The sequence below is a fragment of the Centrocercus urophasianus genome, unplaced genomic scaffold (assembly GCF_019232065.1).
Source record: "Centrocercus urophasianus isolate 14NV4802_14NV808 unplaced genomic scaffold, USGS_Curo_1.0 seq_52, whole genome shotgun sequence".
Taxonomy (NCBI): domain Eukaryota; kingdom Metazoa; phylum Chordata; class Aves; order Galliformes; family Phasianidae; genus Centrocercus; species Centrocercus urophasianus.
In genome coordinates, this window is record NW_024885111.1 from 947,794 (window position 1) to 967,079 (window position 19,286).

Consider the following 19,286-nt stretch of genomic DNA (forward strand, 5'->3'; position numbering starts at 1 on the left):
GTGCAGGAGCTGAGGGGCGATGGGAGGGAGGGGAGCGTCCTGCCGTGCCGCCGGCAGCCTGGGGGCCGCGTGCTGTGGGTGCCGGCACGAAACTCCTCCATCCTTCAGCACAGGAGCCGCCGTTCTGGCTTCAGCGGCAGGAACTCGGCGCAGCCCTGCAGAGAGCGGTCCGGCAGCTGGAGAAGATGACAGCCGTGGAGCGTGAGAGCCTCAGCAGTGTCTGCAGCCTGCGAGGAGCCGAGCGGGGCTGGGAAGAGGAAAGTGTGCGAGTCCTGGGCAGGGACGCAGAATAGCAGCGTCAGCGGCAGGACCGGCTGCATCCTCCTCCGCTCCTGATACCGTGCGCTAGTTTCCTTTGAGAAGCGCCCCAATGTCACCTCTGTGGGGTTCCGCAGGACACACAGACGTGGGGTGAGTTTAGGTTGGATCTCAGGAAACACGTCTTTAGATAAAGGGTTGTGAAGCACTGGAATTTGCTCCTCAGGGCGGTGATTGAGTCACCATCCCTGGGTGTGTTTAAAAACCGTTTGGATGTGGTGCTCAGGGACGTGATTTAGAGGAGGTTGTTAGAGTGAGGGTAGGATGGTCAGGTCGCGGTTGGACTCGGTGGTCTTTAAGGTCTTTTCCAGCCTGATTCTGTGATTCTGTAGGGACGCTGTGTGTTGAACTGCTGTTTATTGCATAGCACCAGCACAGGGCAGGACTGGAGACTGGGAAGACTGGGATGGTGAGGGCAGTGTGGGGCTGTCGGGTCCTCGGGTGGTACCAGGACACATCGCACACAATCACAGAATGGCTCGGGTTGGATGGACCTCAAGGATCATCAATCTCCAACCCCCTGCCAGGCGGGGCCCCCAACGTCCCCATTTAATACCAGACCGGGCCGCCCAGAGCCCCATCCAACCTGCCGCGTTCTGCCCCTCCCGGGATCTGCCCCTTATGGGCGGGCATGGAATACTTGGGACCCGGAGTCCCTCCCCGTTGCGGGGCGTTGGCTCCGCGTCGCGGCCCGACCCGGCAGAGCTCCGTTCCGCGCTGCTGAGCCGCTTCCCGTGCTGTCGGTGAGTGACCCCGCCGGAACGCGTGGGGCCGCCGGGCCCGGGGGACGTGGGATGGGGATGGGGAGGAACGCGACACGCGGAGCTGCGGTGTCCCGGTCCGGCCGCGCCGCCCCGCTGAACGCAGCCGGTTCTCAGCCGCACCTCCGCGTTGTGCCGCTGCTGCGGTTTTGCGTTGCGGAGGCGTTTGCCCTGAGCGCGGCTTGACCTTTCCTTCCCTGTGTTTGGTTTCTTTCTGCCGGCTCCTTTGCGCTCAGAACGCTTTTGCCTCCCTCCCTTTTTGACCTTTCTTTTGTGCTGCTGGTTTAACAGCCCTGCTTCTGCATACAGAGCGACCGAACGATCAAACCGCATCAGAAAAACATCTGTCAGGTGCAAAGCCGTTACTTAGTGCCCAAAACAAATATTAAGACAATCTGGTTGGCTTTGCATTTCTGCCAAGGACTCGAGAAGGGCGGAAGCTTTATTTTTCTGATGCCTGGGTCGTAGGTTGCCCAGAGATCCACAATTCCATGAAGGAAAGAACAAGTCGAGTGCTGATGAGTGCCTGTGTGGCAACGCCATGCTGAGCTTGCTTGGCAGGGCAGCGCACTGTGATGATGTTCCAGATGTGTAAGAGTCACATGCAGGGCGAGCACAGGCACTGCTGCTCTTGCACAAGGGCTGGGCTCACTGACAGCAGCACAGGAGTGGCAGTCTGCTGCTTGTAACCTCAGCCAGGCTGTCACTCTAGGAATAAAAAAGGCATTTCTTACGTCCTGCTGCCTTGATCTGCATCCCTCTCTCACGCAGAGCTGCTGTCGTGCTGCGAGGCAGCCCTTGTTGGTTCAGTGCGAAGCAGTGTGTGTTTGTGGGCATTCTGTAGTGCTGTTCAAGTGTTGCTTTCAGATTGGGAAATCATGTGTTTATCGCTGTGCCTTACAGTCACAGTCACTTAACCAGCACCACAAAATGGCAGGGCTGGCACCTTGTAAGAACTGCTTGCTAGAAAACTGATGCTCTCTCTGGTTTTTATTGCAGTTGCCAGCAGCTGGTGGACCTGAACAATAAGAGATTAACCAAGCACTTGAGCGATGGTGAGTGTGCCTGTTTGCTGTGCCACGCTGTGCCAGGCATTTGCCCTGATCAGATAAATGTAGGGAGTGTGGGTAGGGCAGGAAGAGCACTGTCTTTTTATGAGTGGTAAATTTGTAACTTCTTTCTGTTTCCTCCTATAGAGGACAATGCCCCACATATATCTGCTTTTCCTGCTTGAGAGTTAATAAAAAATCCAACTGAATGTTAGCTCATAGAGGAAGTATTTTTCCAGATAAACTCTCTGGGCATGCTGCTCCCTCCTGCTTCAACCCACAGGGTTCCACCCATGCAGTGGTTATTCCTGTGCCTATTTTCCAAAGCCCAGGCTCCGTGAAGGTCAGCACTGTTTTGCTGTTGATCTTTGTTGGAACAGAGGTGGATCGTAGGAGGCAGTGTGATCCCACAGAGGTGGCACTGAGCAGGAGGCAGGAGAAACCCGTTTGTGAATGGCCATTTTGAGCCAAACGCAGCACGTCGTGTGTGTTGTGGAAGCACTGCATGGCTGATGCTGGAGGGGACCTCTGGTCCATCTCGTCCAGCCCTGCTCCAACAAAGCTACCAGAATTGGTGCCCAGGACCACGTCCAGATGGGTTTGGAGATCTCCAAGAGGAGACACTGCAGCCTCTCTGGGTGCCTGTGCCAGTGCTGCAGCTTACAGTGCAGGAATGCTCCTGATGTTTGGTGGTAGCCTCTGGTCCTGGCACTGGGCTCCATGGGATGCAGCCCGGCTCCGTCCTCTCTGCCCTTGCAGGATTGATGGCTGTGGCTGGGATCCCCCTGAGCTGCCCTTCTCCAGGCTGAGCAGCCCCCTCTCTTTCAGCCTCTTGTCCTAGAAGAGGTGTTCCAGTCCCTTCACCATCTTGGTAGCCCTCCATTGGACTCTTTGCAGTATGTCCAGCTGTCTCTTGGACTGGGAGCCCAGAGCTGGACTGGGAGCCCAGAGCTGGATGCTGTTCTCCAGGTGCAGCCTCACCAGTGCCAAGCAGAGCAAAAGTAATGGTGCAGAATGATGGTCCTTACCTGGTACAAGTCAGGAGTAGGGCTGTGATGGGAGCACACTGTGATTGACGTGGAGAACTGCTAGGAAGAAGGCCTGGTGGGCCTGAACACAGATGCCAGATAGTCCAGCTGTTGTTTCACTGGAAACCAGATCCTCCATGGGCAGCGATGTGGAGAAATGTTCTCTTTGTAGTTGTGCCCCTGTGGCTTCTTTCTGATGTGCCTGGGAAGTCCCACTAGAACAGGCTGCTGTGTGAGACAGAAGTGAGAGAGAAGCATCACTTGTGTGGGTGGAGTTTTATCATCTCTGTGTTCACCTTTTTATTTTTATTTTTTATTTATATTTTTCCGATTCAACTCTACGTCTGCATCGGTGCCAGTCTGCCTTTGCTAAATCCTTTTCTTGTGGCCTTAGGCAACAATCAAGGGGGTCTCAAGTTTCAGCCCTGAGCAAGAAGCGCAGGCACTCAGGAAGGCCATGAAGGGCTTTGGTAAGTTGATCTCCCTCCACAGATCAACTTTATTTTTTCCCCAGCACTGGGAATGGCTGCTCTGGTGGTTTGTTAGAGGGAAGCGTAGCTGCTTGCATTGCTCCACTGCACAGCTGCCCTAAAAATCGTTGGGAAGTGGAAACAGAAGTGCCCTTCATGCCCTGAAATGCAGCTGCTCTGGTGATGTTGGTCCCGGCAGCTTTGTGTGCACAGATGGAGGCCTGGGGCTGCTGAGAGCCGGCTGTGTGAGGGACAGGAGGTGGCACAAGAGCAGAGGGCACTTCTGATTCTTGTGCAAGCAGCCTGACCAGCTGCCATTTGTTTCTTGCAGGCACGGATGAAGATGCCATCATCGACATCTTGACCAAACTCAATGTTTCCCAGCGTCAGCAAGTTCTGATCACCTACAAGAGCACTATTGGCAGGGTAGGTGCTCTGCAGAGATGTGAATGTGGTTGTGTCACTTGGTGAAAAGTGGAAAATGACCCAATCCCCACAAGAGAAAGGTCAGCAGAGATTTTACCTGACCAAGGCTGTTTTGTTCCTGTTCAGTTCAGAGCAGTTGTTGTTGCAAGGAGGGTTGGAGCCTGAAGAGAAGTGCTGCACAGCTCAGTTCCTTCTGTCCTCGAAGGCCGTGCCTTCTGCCAACTGCTTTCTTCTCTCTTGGCCTTCTAGGATTTGATCGATGACTTGAAGTCGGAGCTGAGTGGGAATTTTGAGAGGGTGATCATTGGGATGATGACTCCCACCACCATGTATGATGTGCACGAACTGAAGAGGGCTATGAAGGTTTGGAAGTCTTCCTTTTGTATTGCTTAAGTTCTGGCCAAGGACTCGCTGCTTTGTTGTGTATGACTTCTCATTAATTACTACCTCTTAAAGAAACCCGGCTGCACGTCACGAGCAGTTGCTGGTATCTGAAATCTTGCCTTGGCGATTCCTAGGGAGCAGGAACAGATGAAGGCTGCCTGATTGAAATTCTGGCTTCTCGCACCAATGAAGAGATTCGTCGCATTAATGAGAACTACAAGCTTCGTAAGTCGAGCAAAAGGCCAGGCCTTGTCCTGCTGCCTGCCATCAGTGTGTGTGTGCAGGCAGATGTGAAGGAAGGAGTCTGGGGAGCTTTTAAGTGTGACAAACTGGCCAACCTGGGTGTTGCTGTTTGTCCAAAGAGAAGCTAGACTGGAATTTCACCAGCAGCTGAACTGGTGGAGCTGACATGGGGAGGAGCATTCTGTCTGTCAGTAGGACATGTGGCTCTCTTGTCAGTTTCTTGCTGTCTGTGCTTCTTCATTGGAGGCTGCAGCACTGATGATGATGGCTGGAGCGCTGCAGTGATGCTGAGAGCCCTGGCACAGTTCTGCACTTAGCTAGCTTACAGCTGGCAAATGTTGTGGGCAGCAGCCAGGTGGTGGCCCTGCTCCTAACGGATGCTGTGTGTGTTCTTGCTAGAATATGGCTGCTCCCTTGAGGATGACATCGTGTCTGACACATCTTCCATGTTTCGAAGGGTCCTCGTGTCCCTCGCAACGGTGAGCCACGCTGAGGGGAGAAGGGGCTGAATGTTCAGAGCTGTGGGCACGGCTCTGCACTCAGTGGTGAGGAGCTCCAGGCTGGCTTTTTCTCACTCTGTGTGTCCCATGGCTGCTCCTCAAGCCCAGCTTCTCCAGGGAGGGAACTCTGACTCTGGGTGTGCGTGAGTGCTGTGGGCTCTTCTTAAATGCCCCAGTAAAGTGGGTTGCTGCTCATTTCAGAAGAAAGCCCGAAGCACACCTGAGCTGTGTTTCATTTGTGAGCTGTGTTCCCTTTGAAGGACTCCATTATCCATCTCCAGCAGCTGTTCCTGAATGGGGAATTCCCAGGAGTTGCTTCCAGTAGATGCTCTGGTGAACGGAGTCTTCTATCCTTGTGTCTTTGCAGGGAAACAGAGATGAAGGCATGTATGTGGATGAAGGCCTTGCTCACCAAGATGCTCAGGTGTGTAGTAACGTGCTTCCCAATCTATTCTTGTGCATGTGGTGCGTGGTGAAGAGAAGCCAACCTGTGACATAGGAATAATGGTTCTAGTCTTGTTTGCAAGTCTCTAATGAGAGATCTCTAGGCAGGCTGGTTACTTGGCAGGGGCAGTGACATTTTGGTTGTGGGTTGCCATGCCTGGTTGGTGCTGGTTGGAAAACCCCTGTGATCTGGACAAGTACAGACCAGCAGCGCTCCAGCTGCAGGAATTTAAGATCTCCTGTACTTCTCCATGAGCCTTACTTTGTCACCCATAATGTCTTTAAGTGCCTGTACGAAGCGGGGGAGAAGAAATGGGGAACAGATGAGGTGCAGTTTATGTCCATCCTCTGTACACGGAACAGGTATCACCTGCTGAGAGGTAGGACCCCTGCACAGCGTCCTGGCTTTTCCTTTCCTTCCTCGTTTGTATGATGCTCTTGTAGGAGCTCCGTAGCTGTTCAGTAGCTGTGAACTCCTCTGAGGCAGCAGGTGTCCTGCAGAGAGCCCCAGTGCATCCATTCCATTCGGGCTGCTTTATTCCCTCCTGAGACTGAAAGGGGCTTCAGAAACCTCAGCACAAGTGGCTGCTGCTCCAGCATGGAAAGCAGAGATCATGAGGTGTGACTGCCATTGGGGCAGGGGGGAGAGAAGCTAAGAAACTTGATTGGCAGCACAAAGCAGCAGGTCTTGAAAATGGTAACAGCTATGGTAGGCAATTAGCAAGTCTGTTAGCAATGAAAATGAATTATTTCTGTGGGACGATTCTGGTTTAGCTGACAGTGCTGCAGGAATCGTACAGTGTTCATGCATCACATGAGGAGCTTGTTGTTGTAAAGAAGTCCTTTGAATCTCTCTGACTTTCTGCCGTGGACTCTTCCTCCTAGTTTTTGATCTGTACAGAGGCATTGCTAACAAGGACATAACAGACAGCATTAAATCTGAGATGTCAGGAGACCTGGAAGATGCTTTGCTGGCTGTGGGTGAGTGCTCTGCTTTTAAATGTTGTCCACAAAGGAATGAAATGATGAGAGGTGCAGTGAGTTCCCTTGAGTGACCGTTATGAGCAGGTTTGTCTTTGTTTACGGGCACAAAGCCAGGCTGGGTGGGACGTGGAGCACCGTGTGTAGAGGGAGGTGTCCCTGCCTACTGCAGGGGGTTGGAACTTGATGATCTTAGGGGTCCCTTCCAACCCAAACCATTCTACGATTCTGTGCTTCACAGACCCAGTCAGGTGAGAAAGCTTTGCGCCTTATGGCACGGTGTGCTTGGCCAAAGGGAGCTTTGGCAGCAGAGGTTTGATGTCAGGAGGCACGAAAGCCTTCGTGCAAATCCTGCAGGCACAGAGACAGCAGCTCACAGCACATCACTGTGGATGCCTGCACTGCAGCTGCTGTTTGTTAACCTGGAGTTGCATCTTGACAGAAGAAACACCTGCACCCAGAAAGTGCTGCATTGGTGTGGAAAACCTCCTGCTGGCCTTAGTTCTCTTGTTAATGCTCTTAATTGTCTCTCTTGTCTCTCCTCCAGTCAAGTGCATGCGAAACAAGCCTGCGTACTTTGCTGAACGGCTGTATAAATCCATGAAGGTAAACAGATTGTGGAGTGAGATTGCTTGCTTCTTTCTTGCATTTTTGTGCTGGAGTCAGCAGCATCATGGCAGTCGAGATGGAAGCTGCAGCCAGCCAGGAAACTGGCTTTTCTAGGAAAGCTCAGGCTTTTCTGCACATCAGGGTAACAGTCATACCCAGGAGCAAGCTGCTAACGGGTCACAAAAAGGCTCTGATGAAGAGCAGCTCCTGCACAGGATGGGCCCTGAGCCCTTTGTGTCTGCAGGTGATTCTCCAGCAGTTCTGTGTCGGCTGCAAGTGGCTGCTTTGCTTTCCAGGGCCTGGGAACAGACGACAGCACTCTGATCAGAGTGATGGTGTCCCGCTCCGAAATTGATATGCTGCATATCAGAAGGGAATTCCTGACCATGTATGGGAAGTCTCTCCACTCCTTCATCAAGGTAAACTTGTCCGTGTTCGACACAAACAGTGGGATTTTCTGAGTGCCTTTAAGGAGGTGATTCCCCCCCTGACACCTGTTGGGTATTTTAGAGCAGCTGAGATGGGCAGACATTACAAAAACGTGCTGAAAATGTTCCTGAATGTTCTTAAATTGTCTAGAGGATAAAAACACTGCAAAGAAAAATCTGCCTTAAGAACAGTTTGACTTTGGTAGAACTTGAAAATTATTCATATTCCTTTTTTTCTTTTCTCAGTAACTCAGTTCGCTCTGGCCTTCTCTGCTCCTCTCCTCTACTTTCTTTTTTCTGCGCTCTTCTCCCTCTTTCCTTCCTTCCTTCTTCCATCTGCCCTTCCTTCTTTTGCTGTTCCCTCTGTTCTCCCCCTCTCTTTCTCTTGTCCTTTTTCAATCTGGTGGTCTTACCTGTAACCCCTCTTCTGTTCTGCCCTTCCTGCTCTGCTCTCATTCATCACTCTTGTGTTCTTCCCCCTTACAAGCTCCTCTTTTCCCTCTTTTCTTTGTTCTGCTCTCTCTCCTCTCCTTCTCTCTCTTCCTCTTTATTCTCCCTGCTCCTCTCTCTCTCCTCCTTCCCCTTTTTTTCTTCTCATTTCTTCACCTTTATGTTCCCAGGGAGATTGCTCAGGAGACTACAGGAAGGTTCTGCTGAAGCTCTGTGGCGGCGAGGATTGAAGGATTCCTGGCGTACATCCTGTGCTGTGGGAAGGAGGGGATCATAAGGATTTCTCTCAATTGGTTTTGGTTTTTTTTTCCTCTCATTAATTGCTGAGTAGTGACTTTGATTAATTAATGCTCTGGTTGGGTGATGGCAGTTCCATTTTACCCTTAACTTCTGCACTTTTGCTTACAACACCCCTGTGCATCTAACTGAGCTATAAAGCCTTGTTTAATCAGAATGCTTTAACCAAATCTATGCAAGCTTTGTTATTTCCTTGCTGTCCCTCTGCGTTTACCAGTCAAATCCTGTCAAAATCCTGTCAAATGAAGCAAATTTGGACACGGAATGTAGGAATTTGCAAAGGGAAGAATTAACTTTGTCATTATATGGAGAGAATGCAGCCAGGCTTCAGCTTTTGGAAGATAATTTAAAAAAAATATATATCAAATTTGATGGAATGGTCTTTTCCAACCTAAATGATTCTGTGGTCACCAAATGCAATGCCAGGCCGTTCCCACCATGCCCACTGACCGCGTCCATCAGTGGTTCTTGCAAAGCTCCAACTTGTCAGCTTGCTCTCTGAGTGTGGAACAAAACCAGCCGTGCTGGACTTCGTGTGCTTGTTGCCTGTGGGTCTGGAGGTGGGGAAGCCGCCCCTGGTGCCTGCAGAAGGAACAGCAGCGCTGTGCCTGGTCACGGATCAGCCTCACAGCCTTGGTCTGCCTGCCTTGACTGTGGCAGTGTAAGTCATCAGGTTTGTGTGTCAAGCCTTTGCCCTCAGTTAATTGCTGTCACTGGAAGGGTTCCTACGAAGGAATGAGCTGTAAAGCACGTCTCATCAGCGCTGCCTGATGTACTGAGCTGTTCTGGGGTCACCAAATGTGCCAGCACCTCCTGCCGGGACTTCTGGATAACGCTGCCCTTAGAAACTCTGCTTTTGGTGCCTTTGTGTGATGTGAAATTCCCTACCGACCTCTGAAATAAATTTTTCCCCCAAGCTTAGCTCCCGTCTGCTAAGCTGTGAACACTGCAGAACGTGGTTCTTGTTTGCTTTTGCAAAGTGTGACTGTTGGTGAATAACGCGGTGCATCGCAGAGCGCCTGCTGCCCTCTGCGGTGCTCAGGAGCTTTTCTGAGCTGGGCTGCAGCCCCACGGCACAGCCTCGCATCTGGTGACGGACTGAAGCTGGAGGATCCTGGCAGCAGAGGACGCTGCTGCCCCATAGGAGGACTCGCAGCTCCACCGACCTCATTGCTGGTGAGGAGGCAGAGGTGCCTCCAAGCGATGAATGCAGGCCACCCAACCTCACACCTCGTGTGGTTCACCAGGAAGAAAGGTGGGCGCAGGTAATACTGCATCAGAAGTGACTGCAGAGCTCTCATAGTCCAGGGTGTGGGGGCCCAGGTGATGCTGTGGGATGGGTGTGAAAGGAGGGTGCTGGGGGTGCAGGATTGGTGCTGTGGGACTGGCTGTCCCTTCCTCCTTCTGCCATGGTGGGGGCTGCAGCACCCCAATGTGTCACCTGGCTGCCCCCAGCATGGTGGGGCTGAGCAGAGGGCTGAAGTGCAGCCAGGTGAGGGGAAGTCAGCTTTGGGGGAGGGGGGGGGGGGGGAGGATGCCAGGGGTTCTGTCTGCAGCCTGGAGCAGGGACAGCACAGGCATAAGATGGACAGGTAGGGGCAGGGATAGGGATAGAGCAGGGACAGGGGCAAAGAAGCAGGGCTGGGATAAGGAAAAGGATTCGGCAGGGGCAGGATGGGCAGAAAAGGGGCAGGACAGGATTGCAGGTACTGTAAGAGATTTGAATATGGAGGGAGGACAGGAAGGGACTCTGAGTATCCCGAGATGGGCAGTGAGCAGGAACAGAGGAGGAATAGAAGGGGTAACAGGAAGGGATGGGATACGGCACGAGGGCTGCAGTCAGCTCACACAGGAGCAGCCCTGGAAGGGCGCAGTGGTGCTGTGGGTGCGTGGGGAGGGGATGCTGAGAGCAGGGTGCTGAGGGGGTGGGTCAGTTCCAGAATCCAGGTCTGGGGGAAGGTGCAGATGTGCTTCTTTGTGTGTGTGGAAATGGGCCAGGAGGGCTTTCTCCATCCCCTTCCCAGCAATGGAGGTGTTGTGGTTCCCTGGGTTCTCCCTCAGTTCCCATTCCCAGAGGCACACGAGGGCACCAGTTCGTGTCCTGCACCCCACTGCTCCAGGCCGTGCCCCGGAGCCCCCGATGTGCCCACTGCTTCCTGGCTCAGGATGGCCTTGTGTTCCCCCAGCAGCATCCATTCTCCTGTCTCCTTTCCCCAGCAGATCCCATCTGGGACAGACGGAAGAGATGCTGTGGAACACGAGTGGTTGAGGGCGTGGGCTCATCTCCCCCCCACCATACCAAAGGGCTGAGCGCGCCCCGGCTCCACGCATTGAGTGCTGCACGTGGCTGTGACACAGGACCTGCAGGGACACAGGGCTATGAGGACGCAGGCCGGACTCCGACCCCGTGACGTGGGGGCAGTGGGGCGGGAGCACCCAGGCCTCTTCCTGGGGCAGGTGCTGCCTTCAGGCCCACGTCAGAGGTGGCCCCACGAGGCGATGGCCCAAAACAGCCCAGCCCTGAGCCACTGACCCATGCCGCATGAGTGGGGAGAACAAATCCCAGCGCCCAGGCTTGCTGCCAGCCCCCTGAGTCAGGCACCCGGGCTTCCTGTGCCTGGCTGCCCCGGGACCACTGGGCTGTGATTCCTGCTGGGCAAGGGTCAGTGTCCGACGCACTGACTGTGTCCATTGCACAAAGGATGGGGTAGCTGGGGGGGCACCGAGCACTGTGAAGGGAGGTGGGCACTCACAGCTGTGTGCAGGGTTGTGCAAACACATGGTGATCCCCAGTTGCTCACAGTGCTGGTATGGCATTAATTTGGGGTGGGCTCTTTGAGAGCTAGAGCAGACTGCGGGGAGGGGAGGGGGGGTCCAAAAGGAGCCATCACCAGGGGTGGGTGACCCGATGCCGGGGAGAGGTTGGTGTCCTGTGGGATGCTGGTGCCGCGCGTAGCCCCTACACGGGGACCGGAGCGTCACCGCGGTGCCAACCAACAGCTGGCGGAGGGCGGGTGCTGCGCTGAAGCAGAACCCGGCCCTTGTCTGGTGCTGCGCTGGGAGCTGAGCCGGGGCCACGTCGGGCTGCGCCGTGGGCCGCATCCAGGGCCGCGTCAGGTCCGTGCCGGGGCGCATCCGGACGCGGCCGGCGCACACGCGGCTCCGCACGGGGCAGCTCCGGGCCCGGCCCGCACGTGGTCTCGTGGCGCGCTGCCCGCCCAAGGACCCGGTGGGTGCGCCGCCGCCGCCGAGCGGAACCGACCAATAGCAGCGCGACCCCGGCCCCGCGGCGCCGAGCTGACCAACGGGAGCTGCGAGCCGGCTGCTGACGTCACGGGAGGGCGGGCGCTGGGTGTCGGCGGGCTATAAAGCCGAACGGGCGGAGGGCAGCCGCGCCAGTGAGAGGCGGAGGGGCGGCGGAGCGGAGCTGAGAGTGGCGTCCCTCGTGCTGCGTCCCGGCCTTCCCGCCCGGCGCTGTCGGTGAGCGGTGCGGCCCTGCGGGGCCTCGCGTGGCGGCGGGACTGGGGCGGGAGGGGAACGGCCGTTGGCGGTGCGCGGGAAGAGCGCTGAGGCCCCGCTGTCCGCCCGCAGGATGTGCCGCCCGCCGCCATGGAGCCCGGCCCGGCCCTGAGCGCTCGCAGCCGCCCGCCCCGCCGTGCAGCCCTATAGCGGCGGCAGTTCCGCGTCCCGCCCGCCGCGCAGCCTATTTAATTCCCCGCCGTAATTTATTGTAGCGTCCCCATACCCCCCCTCCCCCCCCCCGCCCTTCCCCGCCCCACTCACGCCCCCTTGTAGCCCGGAGCTTTGGCCATGGAGCTGCCCCTCTCCGAGCCCACCGCCGCCCCACTCACCCCCTTCCTATGGATGCTGGTGCTGGGCTTCGTCATCGCCTTCGTCCTGGCCTTCTCGGTGGGTGCCAACGACGTGGCCAACTCCTTTGGCACGGCCGTGGGCTCCGGTGTGGTGACGCTGCGGCAGGCCTGCATCCTGGCCAGCATCTTTGAGACGGTGGGCTCCGTGCTGCTGGGGGCCAAAGTCAGCGAAACCATCCGCAAAGGGCTGATCGATGTGGAGATGTACAACGGCAAGCAGGAGCTGCTGATGGCCGGCTCCATCAGCGCCATGTTCGGTGAGTCCCGGTCACGGCGCTGTGACACCCAGGTGTGCCCCGTGCTTCCTCACCCGCCTCCCTTTTGCCTTCCAGGCTCGGCCGTGTGGCAGCTTGTGGCTTCGTTCTTGAAGCTCCCCATCTCGGGTACGCACTGCATCGTTGGAGCAACCATTGGATTCTCGCTGGTGGCCGAAGGGCAGAAAGGCGTCAAGTGGTCCGAGCTGCTAAAAATCGGTGAGCCAGGCGAGGCGATGCTCCAGGAGCAGCGTGCCCACCTTGGTGCGTGGCACCAGCTCCTGGCAGGGCTTCCTTCCCACGGCGGGGCTCCAACAGCACCTCTTTCCTCCTAGTGTTGTCCTGGTTCATCTCGCCCCTCCTTTCCGGCATCATGTCTGCCGTCCTCTTCTTCCTTGTCCGTAGGTTCATTCTCCGCAAGGTAAGGATGGCCCAGCTGTGCTGCCAGGCTGTGGAGCTCCTGCTGCTCGGTGCTTTGTTTGCTGGGCCGCGTGCACTGCAGTGTGTCTGTGTGTCCTTGTGGCTGAGCGATGGGGAGCCTGGGCCCGCTCTTGTCCCGTGAGGTGGGGACCAGGAGATAAGGAGCTTTTGCTTGCCTCTTCCAAAACATCTGGGCTGTTTCAGCAGGGGCAGCTGCAGCTTTGCTGCTGGAGTTGATAAGGTTGGAGCTGCATGCCATGCTTTTCTGGACTCACGTGAGGCTCTCGTTCTGCAGTGGTAGTTGACAAGTGATGATGGTGCCTTTTTTTGAAGCCGGGAAGAACCAAAATTGTCCCCGGTGCCTGGAAACTGCACTTCCCTCTGCAGGAGAGGCAGCCTGAGCAGCCCACACCTCCTGGCTGTTCTGCTGCAGCTGCTTCCCCACTGCTGCGGGTTTCAGCCTCCCAAAGTCAGGATTCAGGGTGCTGCTTTGTGCGTGGTTTGTGGCCGTGTCACTTCAAACTCCCTTCAGCTCCTCTGGTTTCCTTTGGTGTTTGGAGGAGCTGCTGCCCACAGATGTAGGAGCTTTTCCATCCCAAACCGCTGGAGAGCAACAGGTCTGGTGTGGGGGCTGTGCTGGGGGCAGCCATGTGAGGACCCTCTGGTCATGTGCCATTCTATCCTGGCAGCTGAAAGCTGTGCTCAAAGCTCCACGGCCAAATTGCTCTGTGTTCCTCCCTGCCCTAAACCTTGCCTGGTGGCAGCAGCACCCTGATGGGGCACTGAGACCTCAAGGGAATCTGCAGGCTCTGTCTGTGCTGGAAAAGATTTCTGCTGTTTAGGGAGTCTGAAAGTCTGGGAAAAAAAGGGTCTGGCACCCAGAATGTTGGGGGTGCAGCTTTGGAGGTTGTTTTTTGGGGGTGATGAACTTGAAGCACGCTGATCCTTCGGGTTGGGGGCGTTCAGCTGGCTGCCCAGAGCGCCCGGCTCCAGCGTTCTCTATCAGCACTTTGTTCTGCACGTTTCAGTTTAATGACACCCGTGACTTTAGGTCTGGAAGAACTACTTCTGCTCCAAGAGATGTTAAGATCTTATCGCTGTGCTTTCTGCCTGGCAACCCTTTCAAAACGCTCCGGCGTCACTGCTGTGGGAGCAGCCTTGCATAACTGCCCTTTCAGAGCCCTGCTTGCCACCTCCCGCTTCCCGCTGTCCCTCGGTGTTGGCAGCAATGCTGGGCAGGGCTGGGGTTGGTGCTCCTGCTGCCTCCGGGCGCAGGTCTGCAGGGCAGCGAAGCTGCTTGCAAGCTGAGGGCTTTGTCGTTCTGCCCGAATCAGTGAGAAAGAGGCAAAAGCTTTGAGGAGGGCTTTTCTCCCAAAGCACCCGGTGGGACCAAAAGCCCCACGCAGCCGGAGCGCAGGGAGGGGATGCAGGGACCTCCATCCCAGAGCTGCTGCTGGAGCCGGGCGCTCAGTGAGAGCTGAGCTCCGCAGCTCTGCAGCTCCAAACGTTGTCTTGCAGGCCGACCCCGTCCCCAACGGCCTGCGTGCTCTGCCCGTCTTCTACGCCTGCACCGTGGGGATCAACCTCTTCTCCATCATGTTTACCGGCGCGCCCTGTAAGTACGCACTGCGGTGCTTGAAACTCACTTTGGAAATCCTTGATGAAGCCTCCATTAAATGCCCGATTTACCCCTTTTTGCTTTTCAGGGCTGAATTCTCCTAGAAGGCGGCTGGCCTGTGCCGGTTTCAGAAGGCGGCAGGCTAGCGTGCGCTGAGTTCTGGGCTAGATAGGTGCCTGCCTGAACTAAACCCCACAGAACTTTCCCCTAGAGCTCCAGATAGTGATGTGTCCCCCCCCCCGAGCTGGGTACCCAGATGTTGCTGGGGCTGCTGTTCTCCCCGTGGCCCTGTAGTGAGGTGTGGGGCCAGAGGCTCTTCCCGCACACCTGGCCCTTAGGAGTGAACTAATTATCCCTGAGGCTTCCTGGCAAGAAGAGGTGGTGTGCTGCAGCTGGCACCTGTGCTGAGAAGAGGAGCTCGTATCGCAGTTTGCAGCCCCTTTGGGAACAGCAGATTGATGTGTTTGTGTTTGGCTGTTGTGTAGGGGGACGGCCGGGCCAGGTGACGCCCGCCAGGCTGGCACACAGAGAGCAGCGCCCACAGAGCCGAGGGCAGGTGGTGCAGGAAAACACACAAATCATAGCTTCCATCAGGCAGAGCTCTCAGCGTGAGCTGTTTTCAGTCTGAGTGGGTTTCCTGTTGTGGAACAGTGGAAGAGGTCATTGGAGGCTGGAGGTGGAGTGACAGGAGGCAGCGTTGGCTTCCGAGGGTTTTGTCTGTAAACAGTGCCTGGAAGGCTCTGGGGGGTGTCTGCTTCCCTGCAGCATCCACAGGAGGAGGAGGAGAAGAGGCAGCAGCGGGGCTGTGGCCTCCAGCTGTCGGCTCTGGGCTCGCAGCGTTGTGCAGCTGCAGTGTTGGTGCAAAGGAGCGGCGTGTTGCTGCCTTCAGCGGGGCCACCTCCTGCTTGCTCTGGGGCCGCGTGCCAGCCCCTGCCAAAAGGCACTTGAGGAGCGCTTGGATTCCTCCTGCAGGGCAGGCGTTGCGGCAGGAGCTTTGAGTTGGGGTGTGCAGCCGAGAAACCCCCTTCCTGGAGCCGCTGAGGTCCCCGTGTGCCAGGCAGGCAGCGCGGTGCTGCGGCAGCCGTGCCGCTGTTCTCTTTGACATTGCAGCAAGGCAGGGCGCAGGGCTGTGCGGCGGCTGAGAGCGTTCCTGTTGCTGCTCAGGCAGAATGCACACCGGGCACTAATCGGGTTTGGCTGCAGGAGGGAGGGAAAGTGCCTGAACATGTGGAACAGATTAGCTTTCCGTGGGGGAGACCGCGGCCCGGCGGGGCTCTGTGAGATCCAGCTCTTGTTTTCTGTGTGGTCTCCGGGCTGGGGGAGCAGAGTCGGACACGGAGGGGGTCCCCGGGGGTTTCAAGATCCCTTGTTTTATTTCCTAGTGCTGGGCTTTGACAAACTGCCTCTCTGGGGTATCCTCCTCATTTCGGCGGGGAGTGCTGTTGTCTGCGCTCTCGTCGTCTGGTTCTTTGTATGTCCGAGAATGAAGAAGAAAATTGAACGTAAGTACCGGCGTTGTGCAGCTCTGCGGGCAGGGCTCCTTTCTGCAGCCAATCTCATTACCGTGGGGCTGTTCTTAGCAGGGATCTGCGGCTTCACGTAGCACTTAAGCTGCTCTGGGTTTGTGCAGCTGAGCTGTCGGCCCCGCGTGCCTCTGGCCAACCCCACAGCATGAGGGGGACCCCAAATTCCTGCTGGGAGCAGCGCCGTGCTGCTGGCTGGCAGCCGGTGGCCCTGCCTGCACTACAGGCTGCTAACCTTGAATGGCAGCGTTCTTGGGGATCGATGAGGGTTGCGAGACAGAGCTGTGCAGGCTGGTGAAATCCTCCCCCCGGGGCAGAAATACCCATTGAAATACCCAGCAGCAGTCTGTAGCTCTGGCAGCACGGGAGGGCTGCGTGCTCTCGCATGCAGATATAGCATGCAGCCTGCTTCCTCATTTGCAGACCTGTAGGCGAGAGATTAACGAGTGTCCTTGTCAGCTGCTGTAATTGGGGTGTGATTGACAGCTTTATGTCTGCCCTCAGAACCCTTTGAGCTGCTGGAGCTCCACGCAGCTGCAGGGCAGGCTCCCTCCTCTGCCTCACTGTAGCCTCCTTCCTTCCAGCCCATGGGAGCGGCCTGGGCTTCCAGGGCTTGCCTTGGGAAGCAGAGGCAGATAGGGGTGTTTGGGCTCGCAGCTTCGTGATGGAGAGGGGGGACCCCAGGAGGGGGTGGGCCGCCGGTCTGGCACGGATCACCGTGTGGAAGTGGTGATGGCTCACGTTGTGGCTGCGGGGCAGGGCGGCCTGAGGAAGGTTGGTTTGTTGGGAGAGGGATCCGTGCCCAAGGAGTAACCGGCAGAAGCCCCGTGGCGGTGCTCACCACACCCGGTGTGGGTGTGTGGGGATAAAAATAGGAGCTGAGCTGGCTTGTGACAGCCTGGCTGCCGCCTGTCGGACAAGGTATGACTGATGAGCATCGAGGTGGAAGGGGAGCAGCAAAGTTCAGGATTTAGGAGAAGGTGTAAAGCGATCGGTCTGCCATAAATGTGAGCGTGGGGGCACGGCCTGGGGCAGGTGTGGCTGTGCCAAGGGTTGGGATGTAACGGCAGCCGCCTCTGTCTGCAGGAGAGATAAAATCAAGTCCCTCTGAAAGCCCGCTGATGGAGAAGAGCAGCAGCCTGAAGGAGGAGCACGAGGAGCCCAAGGTGCCCCTGGGCGACGCTCCCTCAGGCATTGCCAAGAGCCCCAGCGCCGAGGCAGGGTCTGCTGTGCTACAGCGAGTGGCCGTGGAAGAGAGGACGGTGTCCTTCAACCTGGGGGATGCAGAGGAGGCCCCTGAGCGGCTCCCGAGCAGCGACCTGAAGGAAACCAACGTGGATGGAGGTGAGCAGCGCTGGGGGCCGCGCTGGGGCTGCGTGGCGGCTCCGGTTGGGCGCTCACCGCTTCCTCTTCTGGCAGGAGCCGTTCAGTTGCCCAATGGTAACCTCATGCAGTTCCACCAGCCCGTGGGCCACCACCTGAACTCCAGTGGGCAGTACCAGTACCACACCGTGCACAAGGACTCGGGGCTGTATAAGGAGCTGCTGCATAAACTGCACCTGGCCAAAATGGGGGACTGCATGGGGGATTCGGGGGACAAACCCCTGCGTCGCAACAACAGTTACACATCCTACACCATGGCCATCTGCGGCATGCCCCTGGACTCCCTCCGGGCCAGGGAGGGTGAGGAGATGGAGAAGCTGACGTGGCCCGTGGCAGACACCAAGAAACGGGTCCGCATGGACAGCTACACCAGCTACTGCAACGCGGTGGCCGATGTGCACCCTGCTGCCGACGTGAATCTGAATGCTGCTCAAGTAGAGATGGGCCTCGGGGACAGGAAGGGCAGCAGCAGCTCGCTGGAAGAGTGGCAAGACCAGGACAAGCCCGAGGTGTCCCTCCTCTTCCAGTTCCTGCAGATCCTCACGGCCTGCTTTGGCTCTTTTGCTCACGGTGGCAATGATGTCAGGTCAGTAGCAGCAGTGCTGTGGCTGCTCCCGGAGCTCTGAGCTGCGCTCTGGGTTCTGAACCGCTCGCCTTTCTCTTGCAGCAATGCCATCGGCCCCCTGGTTGCGCTCTACCTGGTCTATCAGACAGGGGACGTGGCCACCAAGGTGGCAACCCCCATCTGGCTGCTGCTCTACGGGGGCGTGGGGATCTGCATCGGGCTGTGGGTGTGGGGCCGCAGGGTCATCCAGACCATGGGCAAGGACCTGACTCCTATCACACCATCCAGGTAAAGTGGAGCTCTGCTCCTGGGGGCTGCGTGTGCCCAGGGGGGAGAACCGATTCCCTCCGGTGCGGCTCGTGGGCAGTGCCTGCCTGCACACCCACCCTGTTGTGCACAAGGGTTGGTCCCGCCGTGCGCAGGATTTGCACATGCAGAGGGGCTGTGGGCTGGGTTCTGTCTCACTTTCCTTCCTGTTCTCATCCTTGCAGTGGCTTCAGCATCGAGCTGGCATCTGCCCTGACCGTGGTGATCGCCTCCAACGTGGGCCTCCCCATCAGCACGACGCACTGCAAGGTAGGGCTGTGGGCTGTGAGCTGAGCGTGGCTCCCTGCGCTCCTGGAGGGGCTGCAGACCTCAAGGCTGGGAGAAGGGCGGGCGGCAGAGCTGCAACCCCGGTGCTGAGCAGTGGGGCTTTGGGGTGGGGGGGGGGGGGGGAAGGGGGCTGCGCTGAGCGGTGCCCTCCTTCAGGTGGGCTCGGTGGTGTCAGTGGGGTGGCTGCGCTCCAGGAAAGCGGTGGACTGGCGCCTGTTCCGCAACATCTTCATGGCCTGGTTTGTCACCGTGCCCATCTCGGGCCTCATCAGCGCTGCCATCATGGCCCTCTTCAAGTTCGCTGTGCTGGGAGCGTGAGGTCGCGCTGTGCCTGCTTGCTGCTGCCCCAGGAGGGGGGGGGGGGGGGGCTCACACACAGTCCCTCCCCTCCCAGCCATGGGGCTCCCTCCGTTCCTCTGCGTGTTGTCAACAACGGCTCTTTATGGTTTATTTTTTTAACGTTCCATGTCTCTCAAGGCAAGCTGAGCGGTGCTGGGCTGTCCCGGTGCTCCCAGCCTAGTAATGACAGGGCCGCTTTATTTTTTTATCCCTGCCCCCCCAGTTGAACCCAGACCCCTGCAGTGACCCCCTGGGGGCTGCGGGCTGTGCTGTGCTCGGCTTTGCCCCCCGCACTGCTGCTACCTCGGATTCAATAAAGGTTTCCTTCGT

At 57.2% G+C, this 19,286-nt stretch overlaps 2 protein-coding genes across 4 annotated transcripts; both read left to right on the top strand.

Annotated features, from left to right (window-relative positions):
- Window positions 1–103: 103 nt before the first annotated feature.
- On the top strand, window positions 104–9,339 carry ANXA4 (annexin A4). 3 transcript variants are annotated; one of them, XM_042835428.1, is made up of 13 exons: window positions 104–411; window positions 2,079–2,134; window positions 3,551–3,626; window positions 3,958–4,052; window positions 4,302–4,415; window positions 4,571–4,661; window positions 5,079–5,158; window positions 5,547–5,603; window positions 5,910–6,003; window positions 6,509–6,604; window positions 7,152–7,210; window positions 7,510–7,632; window positions 8,262–9,339. In XM_042835428.1, exons 2-13 carry the CDS (start codon window positions 2,132–2,134, stop codon window positions 8,319–8,321), a joined length of 948 nt encoding a protein of 315 aa, XP_042691362.1. In that variant the 5' UTR covers window positions 104–411; window positions 2,079–2,131; the 3' UTR covers window positions 8,322–9,339. The 3 variants fall into 3 exon arrangements, with proteins under 3 accessions (XP_042691362.1, XP_042691363.1, XP_042691361.1); XM_042835429.1 differs by lacking the exon at window positions 104–411 and adding an exon at window positions 957–1,061 and having other exon boundaries at window positions 3,516–3,626; XM_042835427.1 differs by lacking the exon at window positions 104–411 and adding an exon at window positions 957–1,061.
- Window positions 9,340–12,146: 2,807 nt separating this feature from the next.
- Window positions 12,147–19,286, top strand: SLC20A1 (solute carrier family 20 member 1). Its single transcript, XM_042835431.1, has 10 exons — window positions 12,147–12,517; window positions 12,593–12,733; window positions 12,850–12,935; window positions 14,453–14,549; window positions 15,935–16,054; window positions 17,162–17,419; window positions 17,495–18,044; window positions 18,126–18,311; window positions 18,515–18,599; window positions 18,774–19,286. The coding sequence occupies exons 1-10, from the start codon at window positions 12,199–12,201 to the stop codon at window positions 18,933–18,935; spliced, it is 2,004 nt and encodes a 667-aa protein (XP_042691365.1). The 5' UTR covers window positions 12,147–12,198; the 3' UTR covers window positions 18,936–19,286.

Excerpts from the sequence above, each read along its gene's own strand:
- ANXA4 (XM_042835428.1), top strand. Across the intron at positions 6,004-6,508 it reads CAGGTATCACCTGCTGAGAG|TTTTTGATCTGTACAGAGGC; the intron begins GTAGGACCCCTG and ends TCTTCCTCCTAG. Across the intron at positions 6,605-7,151 it reads AGATGCTTTGCTGGCTGTGG|TCAAGTGCATGCGAAACAAG; the intron begins GTGAGTGCTCTG and ends TCTCTCCTCCAG.
- SLC20A1 (XM_042835431.1), top strand. The coding sequence starts at position 12,199 with ATGGAGCTGCCCCTCTCCGAGCCCACCGCCGCCCCACTCACCCCCTTC. Across the intron at positions 12,518-12,592 it reads CTCCATCAGCGCCATGTTCG|GCTCGGCCGTGTGGCAGCTT; the intron begins GTGAGTCCCGGT and ends TTTGCCTTCCAG. Across the intron at positions 17,420-17,494 it reads GGAAACCAACGTGGATGGAG|GAGCCGTTCAGTTGCCCAAT; the intron begins GTGAGCAGCGCT and ends CTCTTCTGGCAG.